At 41.8% G+C, this 12,409-nt stretch overlaps 1 protein-coding gene across 4 annotated transcripts in view; it reads right to left on the reverse strand.

The window, feature by feature from the left end:
- Window positions 1-12,409, reverse strand: part of LOC115072972 (cytochrome P450 2F2-like) — a 61,298-nt gene that overhangs the window by 11,382 nt on the left and 37,507 nt on the right. For all 4 annotated transcript variants that reach the window (XM_029571031.1, XM_029571033.1, XM_029571034.1 and 1 more), the window contains 3 exons: window positions 6,611-6,771; window positions 3,837-4,013; window positions 2,995-3,136 (listed from right to left, as the gene is read on the reverse strand). In XM_029571031.1, coding sequence (XP_029426891.1) covers window positions 2,995-3,136; window positions 3,837-4,013; window positions 6,611-6,771 — 480 coding nt within the window. The remainder of the gene's footprint in view (window positions 1-2,994; window positions 3,137-3,836; window positions 4,014-6,610; window positions 6,772-12,409) is intronic.

Raw genomic sequence — 12,409 nt, forward strand, 5'->3', positions numbered from 1 at the left:
AGATCATGTGGGGTCCAATATGGACATTCCTCAACAGAGGACACAACTTCTGGGATGCGAGATGTACATCACCCATACCCAGTGGTAACCCTCCAATTGGTCTTCAATTTGTCATCTTAGGCTTTGTTCCTTGATGAGACTAATCTACAGGGAGGCTTATCATTTATCCCCACTACCAAATATGACCCCTTTTCCCACCAGGGTTCAAATTTTTAAGTTTATCAGATAACTCAAAATAATTTTTTTTTTCTTCTGGCATTATGTAGAAAGTCAAAGTGGATCCCTCCTGGATCTCCAGATCCTGCAAATGCTAAATTTGAAAATGTGGTCATGTGGGATATTTCCAAATTGGAAAGACATTCTTTTGTACCTTTACATCATTTTTCCCTCAGTGAACGTCAAGCTTGTAAATCTCTTGTATCTGACCCCAATATCACTACTCGTCTGGCTGATAAAGCAGCAGAATAGTGATTCTTGATACTGAGGCATACAATGCAGAAGCACCACGTCAATTGTCCGACATCAACTTTTATGTAACATTAGAAGAAAATCCCATGAATCTGTTACAAACTCAGATCAAGCAGCTTTTGGATAGAGGTTTAGCAACAAATTTGTTACCTCTAAGGAATATGATTTTCTTTTAGAAACTCATCCAAGTGTTCTGGTTTTTTATTATGTTCCTAAAATCCATAAATTGTTACTATCTTTCCCAGGACGTCCAATTGTCTCTAGCATAGGAACTATTTTAGAATCTCTTTTCAAACATGTGGAAACCTTTTACAGTCATTGGTTCCTAAAAAGCAGTTTTACATCCAAGACTCCTCCCATTTTATACAGTTATTGCAATCGCATACTTTTGTCACAGATCCATGGTTTCTGGCCACTGCGGATATCGCTTCTCTATATCGAAATATTGTGTAAGAAGGAGCACTACAAATTATCCAAGATACTTTAGTGGTTAATGGTTTTTCACATGACTTTAGTGACTTCCTCTTGCAGGTAGCAATCATTGCCCTCAAAGAAAACGATTTTGTATTTAATAATCAATTATTTAAGAAAATAAAGGGAACAGCCATGGGTACCACTATAGCCCCTTCTGTGGCCTGTTTATATGTCGCTCACTTTGAACAAAGCTACATATATCCTTCAGATTATTGGGCATCTATTTCTTTGAGGGTCTGATTTATTGATGATTTTTTTTTTTATCATTTGGAAGGATTCTAAAACATCTTTACATTCTTTTTCACAATGGATCAAATCACAGAATCCAAATTTGCAGTTCACTATACAATATCATCAAGGGCAAATGTAGTTTTTTGAACTGCTTGTCATAAAAAATGAAGGTAAATTTATCACCACCATTTATACGATGGAAACTGATAGGAACTTGCTGCTACATTTTGACAGTTTTCATACTAGGATCCTCCGCAAATATATTTCGTTGGGACAGTTCCTAAGACTGGGGCGGTTATGTGAAACTTCTGATGACTACAAAGTCCAAGTCTGACAAATGTACTCAAAATTTTTGGCATGGGGCTATCCATCTAAAGTAGTGAGATGAGCTTTCAAACGGGAATTGTATGTTATCAGAGATTTACTGCTCAAAACTCAACCTCGTCAGGCTGTGGACAGGCCGGTATGAGTAATTCCTTTTTCCAATCAATCTGATGAAATTCAAAAAAATCATGCTTACACCTTGACAATGTATGATACTTTCCAGAACAAACCTCTATTTGTTCAAACTCGTGGCTCTAACCTGCTTAATAGATTAGTCTCTACAATTCCCAGCAATTACATTATGTACAGGGTCATTCTTTAAAACACATTGCGGCCTTATCGCGTGCGATAAAGCCCTAACTCACCTGATAGTGACTGCATTGTGACATTAATATTTAAATGAGGGAAAGGGGAGGGGTTAGGGCGGTTTAGGAAGATTTTTTTTTTCTGGTACCGTTGCAGGAGATAATGTCTTAGACATTATCGCTGGCAGTAGCGCCAGAAATAACACCACCTTTTATGGTGGTGCTATGGGGGTGATAGTGTGCACCACGCTGCAACTTCAGCAGGCGAAAATACACCACCGCGATGCGGCTGGGTGCAGACTATCATCCCCTGCCCCCTTTTTCTTCCCGGAGTGATGACTCTAGACCTTAGTAATGCAATTGCTGATAACACAGGACAGTTCACTTGTAACCACTGTGTGTGTGGTTTGTCAGAATGTTTATCAGATTCAGACGTTCCACCATCCATCCATTTTTACCTAATCACTATAGGTTACAAGAACATTTTGATTGAACACATCCCAAGTTGTCTATGGCATACAATGTCCATGCTGCAAATTATATATTGAATACCAAATTACCAATCAAGATACAGATAATACAGCATAAAAGCTGTATCAGAACAAACAAGTTAGATTCTCCACTAGTAAAGCACTGGATGGACCATAACCATTCAATGGAGGACAACAAGAGGGGAGATGCTGGATTAGGGTACTGAGTGACTCTTCTCTGCTCTGTCCATTCTTGCCTCATCCCCTCCTATTCTGTTCCATGCACACTGCCTAGGAAGGGAGAGGCTGGAGCAGGAACCAAAGCATTAATCTCTGTGAGATTTAGGACACTAGCTAATAGTGTTCATGTATAGTGAAGCCTCTAGTGATATCCTCAAAATTGTTGCACTCTAGTTGATTGCCCATTTTGCTGTATGTAAAAACAGGCCCTGAACTGCATGGTTCCTCCAGCTCTGGTTGTAAAACAGGATCTGCAGCCTCCATGAAAACCTTGTGACTACAAGGCCCTAAGTCAAGAAAAATACCAAAGGCACAGCATGAATCTGGCTAAAATCAGGTTATATATAAAGGATTATATCTTTATGATAATTTTTTGCTGAAAGGCTTCAAAGATGAATTCCATACAGAGGTGCAGATCTGGACAGTGCCTCAGGTTTTATGATCAACAGGATGGACATTCTACATTCTATTTCTCTGATTACCTGCTATTGCTGGGTATTTCATGAGAATTAGGAATCCATATCTCAGGGTCAGTCCAACCGACTCTGTTCCAGCAAAGAAGAGAAGAAGCGTGGACATCACCAAGGTGTTCATATTGAATAAGTTCTTGATATTATTTTTCTCCTGAAGGAAGTCACAAAGGCAGACAAAGGTCAGCTAACTCCATATGAGAGGAAAATAATAGGGAATTATTTAGGTACCTGGGGTCAAACTTGCAAAGCATTTTCCCATAGATCTATTCTAGCCTTTCATGTCTTTGGTCAAGGTCTTTCAGGTATACTAAGATTCATGTATTAGAAATATAGAATATGTGGTAGCTACTGTCTGCTCACTTCCCATTCCTGCTGCAATACTGCACACCCTACTAGATCTCCAGCTCTATCTCTCATAATAAGGATTCTCTAGTCTTGATGGATAAGGAAAGGTAGGCCCACAGGTTATTAACAGGAGTTGTTCATTTATCAAGGCTCTTATCACTGCTAAAGGAAAAAAAAAACTCTCACCAGAAATATTCAGATTTTGAGAAAGCTCAAGAAGCTGTAAGAGGCTCTTGATTTGAAGATAATCACCATTTTGGGTGTCAGATAACGAGAAGGCAGGATTTCCATCTCAGTCTCTCTCTCAAGATTCAATAGAGTGTTACAATAGCAGCACTATATAGAAGAGTATCTTCTAGCACACCCTAGCTACAACTAACATCAGGATCTACCCGCCCTAGAATTTATACCAAATGAATCCAGTAAAGTAATCTAACTGACATGGAATTCTTTACTCTGTCAAACAATAAAATACTACTAAACTGAAGGGGCCTTGGCTACAGTACCTTCTCCATTTTGATAAGAAAGCAGTCAACATAGTCTCGAGGGTTGTTGGGATCCAACGACTCCTGATTCTTCTTCACCTTCTCTTCAATGAAGTCTCTTAGCTTCTCAAAGTTTGTGAAGATCTCTTTATGAGGTCCCGGCAGATAATCCATGAGATCGGAGTAAAAGTTGTAAAGCTGAAAAGAGAGAAATGTTTGGGGTGACTTTTGTCACCATATCATCTTCAATGATTAAAAAAGTGCAGAAAAGGTCAATATGCTAATAAAGGTGATGCCAAAGCTAATGTGGGCTGGTAGATTTCACCCACTCACAAGGACAGGGTCCTACTCTCTTTACCCTCAAAGACAGGCCACATTCTGGAACAGTTTGACAACAGAGATGGTTTCTGAGAATCAACATTTAAGCGCTGGGCACAGATCTGAATGATCTTAGACAACAACCAGCTTTTATTTGTCACTTTTGAAGAGATGGCAGTCTGACAGCTCCCTAGATAAAACAATTAATTCTTTGCTTTTCTACGGATGTTTTCACCACAAACACTTCTAAGCAGATAAACCAGAGCCTACAGCACTTCTGACAACTTATGGTGGCCTGGCCTATGCCATGCAGTGTTCAGCTCAGGTGCTGAATCTGTCTTTGAGGTGAATTTTCAAGAACCAGCCCTGATCCCCATTCCCTTCCTCCCTTCTAGCACTCGATCATAGTAAATAACTGGTGCCCCTGAGCCCCACTCCTTCTCTCCCAGCACCCCATGAAAGTGAGAACTCTCCCATTCCCAAACTCCAATCCACTGCCTGGTACCCCAATGATCCCCTCGAGATCCCCTCCCTACCCACTACTGTTAGCATATACATTGATGGAGGGGTCCCTCATTACCAGCAAGGGGGATATGACAGACCTGCTGCTGGCATTAAGGCTCACAGCTGAATGGTATCTCCTGTCTGTGCTTCATGTACTAAAGCACCAGTAGGAGAAATGAATAACCAGCTAGATTTAGATTTCCTAGACTTAGGAAAAATTTCAGCTGAACATCTATCTAATTGCATTTGGTTGAAAATGTTCTTAAAGGTAACTGGCCAATTTAGCTGGTATCTTATCCACTTAGTGCCTAATTAAAATTCATAGTGTTGCATGAAGAAAATATTTTCAGTTTGGTTCGGATTTTCAATTCATTTGATTCAGGTCAGAAGCTCATTTGTTTCATTCATTTCCATTCCAGTCAATGTGAGAAGCAATGCATCCTATTTTTGACTCTAACTTTGAGGTTTTCCATCCAAAAGTCATGAAACTTGTTGGCAGGCATCAGCAGGAAAGGCAATAGCATCCCAAAACACAAAGAGTGACATCAAGACCCCAACACATTAAGTAAGGGGTATGGCAGTAAGATTAATGTGATGAAGGCCAAGGCACAGAGTGAACGTAGGGGCTTTTAGTGTTACAATCAATGTACACCCCAATGTGGACACACAGAGACAACAGAGGAGACAGTCACTTTTGTTACAAACAGAGCACAATCAACTGCTGACTATGTTCACTGAGAATGCAGTACAAGAGTCACATATACAATAATTAGTACACTATCACAGTGTCATTGGCTCTTTTTCATAGAGAAAGCAAGTTGCACCCTTTGACAGTCATGTCGCTGGCCATTCTACACATGCTGCAAGAGAATATTCTCTCTCTCAGCTTCTTTCAGACACTGACTTATGCTGCCTGCCTGATGTAGAACAGAAGTGTAGTTTTACCCTGCTGATTTACAGTTAACCTGTTACCCTCTGACAGAGAAATTACAATTTGTCCTGTTACTAGCAGCACAGCTAGGACTCTATGACTGTAAGAGCACACTTTGCTTTTTCCTCTGAAGCTAAAGCTTTTCCCTAATCTTTTCTTTAACTCTTGAAATTTGAAGGAATGAGCTTCAAATATCTGCCTTCTCTCTCTGAGATCTAATAGAGAAATGAACGAGAACAAAATGGTCATTGGTTGCTCAAAGTGCTCTTAGTTTTACTTTCACCTAAAAAAATGGTGAAATCAATCTATGTAGCTGCTAGTTGGGATAGGCTCATTGAAAACATGAGGAAACATGGTTAGCTTGTCCCATCCTCAACCTTCTCTCTGTCTGGCTATGTTTCCCCATAGACTTTAATGACATTAAACTGAAAGAGGCAAAAATGATTTCATTTTTGGGGGGGAACAGTTTGGATGACTTTAACCAAATAAAAAAATCAACTCATTCAGATCAAATTTCATATTTGGGTCATCCAAATGCAAATCCCTAAAACTTAATTCTCAAGTGGTTCAGCATATTCTGCAGTCCGCTAGTCTGATAACCTACAGCTACAATCCTACTGCTACCATCATTTTGAATTGGGACGTGCAATGCTATTCAAAATCTTATAACAGCTTTAATTGAAAATGTTCCTCCAAACCACTCTTACACAAGCTTGACATGTATCCAATGCATTTAAAAAATAGATTAAAGCTGGTTTCCAACCACTTTCCAAGTGCATCGAGTCAGACTGTTACATCAGTATTATATTGTATGTCATAGCTGGGCAGGGTGTGTGCTGGAACCCATCACTAACATCACTTTTGCAGCCAGTTTCCTTGTGTGATACCTATAGCCTTGAATCTCTATATGGAGATATAACTGCCCTGCAACTCACCTAGCATTTTCCCGACAATTTGCCTAGAAGAGCTCTCTATGAACTTTCAACCAAAGAAGAGTCAATTTTTCACCATTTTTTTGAAGCAAATAATTTTTATCACTTACCACACCCCAGATGTTGCTCATAATTCTAAAGTTATTTTGAATGCAGCTGACTAATAATGTAAAGTTCTTATCCTTGTAGTCAAACCGGTTCCCAAAGACGATGGAGCAGATAACATTGGAGACAGCACGACCCATAGGGTTAATCAGGTTGAAAGGAGACACTTAAAAATAATCAATAAGAAAGTTATTATTCTATGGGACCAGTTTTCAATAGGGCACACAGTTTAACTCTAGTCGACTATGTTATAGCCCAGGACTATACCAACTCTGGTCATGCATATTCATTGTGGATACCCTGAAAACAAGACCTGTTTGTGGCTCTTGAGGACTGGAGTTGGCCATCCCTGTTGCATCCAGTTAGATTTACCGAAGTTTCAGCTACAACATGGCCGGCTAGTTTGCGGCTCAAAATTCATACACTGGGATAATCATCCAACTTAGTGCTGAAAATTAGCACTAGTTGGTTAAATTAGTATCCACGACCACCCAAAATTTGAGCAATGAAATAGAGCCACTTAGAAACTAGACAGCTATATCTAGCTACATAGCAGCGACAAATTTTCAGAGCTGCTGATCTAGCCACCTAATGCCGCAGCTAGGAAGCTAGTAGGGTTGCCAACTGTCCGGATTTTCTCCGGACTATACAGGAATTAAGGCTAGTGTCCAGAAGGCAGGAGAGGAACTAAAATGTCTTGAAATTGTCTGGATTTTAGCTCTGCAGCTGGAGGGGGGTCTACCCAGGGTCATCCTCCTCCTGCCCAACGCCAGTGCCTCATCTCTCCTTGATACAGAAGTATTTGTACCGTGGAGCGCGCCATAGATAGAATCCCCATGCGGTTCAAATAGCTAAACGTTTGCTCTGCACAAAACAGAAGAGACGAGAGGCATCGGTCCTGGCTGCAGGAGTGGCTCCTCCTTCATCCCGCCTGAGCTGAACAGAAAAGAAAGCATTGCGGGCCTGTGCCGGCGGGTTGAAGATGATGCTATTGCCAGGTAGGAGGCGGTTGCAGCAGCTGTGGAGCAACTTCGGGTTGTAGGGCTGAAGAGAAACGGAAGCACAAAAGGCCGCACAATGTCGGTCTTGGAGGTGCGGGAGACTGTGAGGTGGCGGGCCCACTGGGAGGAAATAAGATGATGGAGCAGGAGCTTGATTAGCTTCACCCCCCACCCTTAGGCTTCAGCCTGCAGGACATGCCGCTACCCCGGCTTGAAATGCCTCGGATTGGACTCAGTCTGCCCTATCTGATGGCATGAAATCCTGCAGCCCTCCTCCCGATCCTCCCCTGGGCCAGCAGCAGGAGCAATGACTGATTGAGCCTCATCTCCTGCTGCCATGTCTCGTGGCCCGAGCTGCGTGATTGGCCCCACAGCAATAGGAGATGAGGCCCAATTAAACGCTGCTCCTTGCTGCCGGCCCTGGGGAGGATCGGTAGGAGGGCTGCCACAGAGGAAGAGTTCATTGATGGTACAATGAAAGGGAGGAGGAGGGAAATAAGCCTATGAGGTGGCATCTGGGAGAGGGAAGGGACTGTGAAAAGGGAAATGAGCCAGGCTGGGGTGCATCTGGAAGAAGGGAAGGGAGGAAGGGAGGGATGAGAAGGGAAAAGTCTGAGGAGGGGGGTGAGAGCATCTGGTGGAAGGGAGTCAGAAGGGGGAAAGAGTCTCTGGAGGGAGGGGGTTGAGAAGGGGGAAAAACCTTGCAAGAGAGATGAGCGAGTATAGGCCTTTCAAGATAGGGTTGAAAAGGAGGAAACGCTATTGAAGAGAGGGAGTGAGTGAGATGGGAAGACCTGAGGGGACTGGGAAGGGTTTGAAAGGCAGAGGGACAATGGAGGGAGCGTTGTTCATTTCATTTTTCCTTAGACCCCCGTTCCCACCCTATTCATCCTGTCTCCAGCCCTCATCTACTTTCCTGTGAGTCTCTCATCAGCCTCTTCCCTGTTACTCAACTCTCCTGTCATGGTCCAGCCCCTTTCTTTTGTCTCTTACCTCCTACCTAGACTCCCAGTCCCCCCCCTTTTTTTTACCGCCTCACTAGCCCCATTTCCAAATTCACCCCCTTCACAAACCCATCTCTTCTGTTTTTGTATTTTGCAAAATACAGGAAGAAATGCATTTCTGTTTCTCATTCTTCAGTATTGCACCGCTTATAGAATCTGGCTTTTGGGGTTTCCATTCCAAGTTTTGTCCGTGTGTTTCTGTTTCTAATTTGTGGTCCCTTACACTGTATTAGGTGAGGGTCTACCCATGTTCTGCATGTGTGACCGAGGTGAGGAATCCTGCTGGGATGTAGCTGTTGTGTGGGGATCTGTAGCAATTCAGTTTGTTCTTTTTCCGCAATAGGAGGTGCATTAGTATTCCAGGGTCTGGTGTAATATTTGCAGTGCTGCCTTTTCGCAGCTAGGGTTGTTGCTGTTTGAGTCTTAGGAGTTTGTGTTATGATATTTAGTAGTTTTGCTTTATAGGTTCTGAGTGCCTTTTTTGCATGGTTTTATGTTACTTTATAAAGTGGCAGTGGAAGGGAGTGTATGTTGCTGTTTCTGAGGTGACACTACAATTTGAGTATATGTTTTGCTGTCTGATAAGTTGTAACAGGAAATGTTCTACTTCGGTTCTGGAGGGAATTTCTGTGGATGTGGTGTGCATTACAGAATTGGAGGTGCAGGGTTTATATTGAGATTCTGTCCCACTCTATGTAGACTCTAGACTTCACTCCCATATAGAACAGCTGGCTGAAAGATGCTATCAAATAATTACAATGATAGGTTTACTGGGGGGACTGAAACTGACTGGGGTTTCTTGATGCATAGAAAGTACTTGGGACATATTTTTGCAGTGTCTTCTATAGCTAATTTAAAGGGATGTGGGGTGGGCTTGTTCTGTGGAAATGTCACTTTGACTTGCCCCCTTACATACCTAGCTTGTCCTTCCATTGTGCCCCTCCCTCATTCTCTGTTCTTCTGGCTAGAGATATCACTGCACAAGGCCCATATAAAAAGGAGGAATCCCATGGGCTACACTGACTGACACAGGAGGCTGCTGCTGCCTGTGCTTCCAGAGGGTACAGGGCTTATGTATGTGTATGTGGAAGTAAAATGTGTATATATACGGGGATAGAGGAGGAGTGCATATGTGTGTGTGTGTGTGTGTGTGTGGTGGTGGGGTGGGGGGTAGAAGAGTGCAGGTGTGTGTAGAGGGGGAAGGGTGCAGGTGTGTGAAGAGAAAGTTTGTGCACACAACCTCCACCACTGCCCTGTCTCCCTCTCCCTCTCGCTAATCCTTGACATCCTCAGAACATCTGGAAATCAAATGTTCCCAGGTATGGAGATTTTTTAATCCTTATTTTAATAATTTGATGTTATTTGATGTGTTTGCTGTTTCAAATATTTTATGGTTTTTGGAAAAGTTTAAAAAAATATTATGAGTTTTTAATCATTGGTTGATGATCTATACATCTGCTGTTTTGAAATATTCTTTTTATTAGTATGATTTTATTGTTAATAATTTTTATTTCTTGATTTTATTTGATGTATTATGAGGAATGCTGATATTTCTGTTTTTCCATTGTTATGCTGCATACATATGTGAAAACACACTGTTCACCACAAACATATCTTTCCCAGCTCACTAATTTATATCAAAACAATAAATCACTTTTTTAAATGAAGACGTTTTTTTTAATTTAATTTAATTTTATTTTATTAGATCAAACTTTCATGTATAAATATTGTCCTATAAAGCTTCCAAATGGAATATATTATTTTCTCAACAGACCAATTAACAACATGTCTCAATTTTTCATCATGAATAGGGTAAAAGATGAGTATGGGGTATGTTGGTGTGAATGAATGAAAATTTGAGGCATGTTGTTAATTGGTCTGTTGAGAAAATAATATATTCCATTTGGAAGCTTTATAGGATAATATTTATACATGAAAGTTTGATCTAATAAAATAAAAAAAGGTTTTCACTTAAAAAAGTGAGGAGACTGAGGCTGACGGAAGGGCCCGTACTCCAGGCTGGGCAAGGCAGCTTTAGATACAGCAGACGTTCTCTCTAGTTTCCTGGGGTTCTAGTGGTTCTATTTTATAGGCTTTGTGCTTTCTCCCATTTTATAAATGGAATCTCTGTAGCTTGTGATATTTTATATTTTAAATATTTAAATTTTGTCAAATACCAATGATTTAATAAGATGTCATGTATTTTATATTCTTAAAGTTTCAAAGTGTATTAAAAAAAAATGTTTTAAAAATCCCATCCAGACTGAAGAATAATTTTAATTAGCTTAGTATGCAATGAAAGTTTATGCAACACTGATAAATAACAAGCATTTATGAATTTCCCTCAAATCAAATGCATAACAATTATGTGTGGATGTGGAAGGACACAGTCAGCAAAATGTTTACTCTGCTTCTCCAAGTGTTTGGAATTTTCACAGATGAAAGTTGGCAACTCTAGAAGCTAGATGGCTTGGAAATCTACCCCTTTGCACCCAGATTGTGAACACTAACATACCACAGTAATCTAATAAATGATGTCAGGAGCTGTTGAGCAGCTCTGAATTTCCCAATAGGCACATTAGGACGGTGCTTAGAGTGGCATAATGTCGTGCATTTGTTTTCTAATTTTTGTGTGTACACATTTTTTTACATGCATAAAAACAAAAGTATGCATGTATCTCAAGGTGTATTTTTATTTTTAGATGATTAAAAAATTTGCATGCACAAAATGATTGCACAATCCTACAAATTTGGGGGCAGCAAATTCCCTGCCCCTGTCTGCCTACAAACACTTAATCTTGCCACCCCTTCTCCTCCCACCTTCCCCCCACCCCAGTCCAACACAACTCCCACCCAGGCTTCTGATTCTTTCCCCACTGCCATGTTTCTACAGACCTGAAAGCCCTGGCTCTGCTTTTATGAGAAGTCAATGCGTGCAGGGTCAGAGTCAGGACAGGCTGTGCAAGCACAAATCCTGCCCCATGGATCAAAGCCCAGAGAATCTGTAAATGCCAAGTCTGGCCTGACTCTGTTTCCTCACTCATTGACTTCTGATAAGAGCAGATTTAGGACCAGAGACCTGAGGTCTGTGGAGAGGGCAAGAGGAAGAAAAGGTTTGCAGGTCCAAGCCAGGGTGGATAAGTGGGAATCGACTCAGAGGGCTGCAGGGGAGAAGGAGAGGGTGGGGACTCAAAGGGTTCCTAGGGATGAGAGCAGGAGTATTCAAAGTTTGGGGCAGCAGGGGATTCAGGTCCAGCAGGATATGGGTGGGAATTGAGGAGGTCCATATTCAGGCACAGTTCAGACAGCAAAGTTAGCCAGATAAACTTATCCAGGTAACTTTGGAGGTATATTGAATAGGGCAACTACAGTACTGAATATATCTAGCTATCTTAGGGCCTCATTTTCTAAAGTATCGCAGGCCTGCGATACTTTAGGGAATGAGGGGCGGGGGGCCAAAATGGGGGCGGGCCTGCGATGCCGGTTTCGCACCCAATAGCGCCACCATAGAAGGTGTAGTTATTGGGCGCGAACTCTGACGCGAAAAGGGCCTTACCTTTTCGTTGTCCGCGGCATCTTCGTGGAGTCGGCCCCGGTGATGCCCCAACTCCTCCTCTTCCGGGGCAGACTCCGCCCCATTTTGGTATCGCATGCGAAAAGGGACTTTTCACGTGCGAAACGTCCCTTATCGCGTGCGATCCGGATGGAAAATGAGGCCCTAAGTTAGCCATCTAACTTTAGGACAGTTCTTTGGCACCATCAGCCTTAGGAGGTTATTTTTCAAAGCGATATCGCATGC

This window comes from Rhinatrema bivittatum, chromosome 11 (assembly GCF_901001135.1).
Source record: "Rhinatrema bivittatum chromosome 11, aRhiBiv1.1, whole genome shotgun sequence".
In the NCBI taxonomy this organism is placed as follows: domain Eukaryota; kingdom Metazoa; phylum Chordata; class Amphibia; order Gymnophiona; family Rhinatrematidae; genus Rhinatrema; species Rhinatrema bivittatum.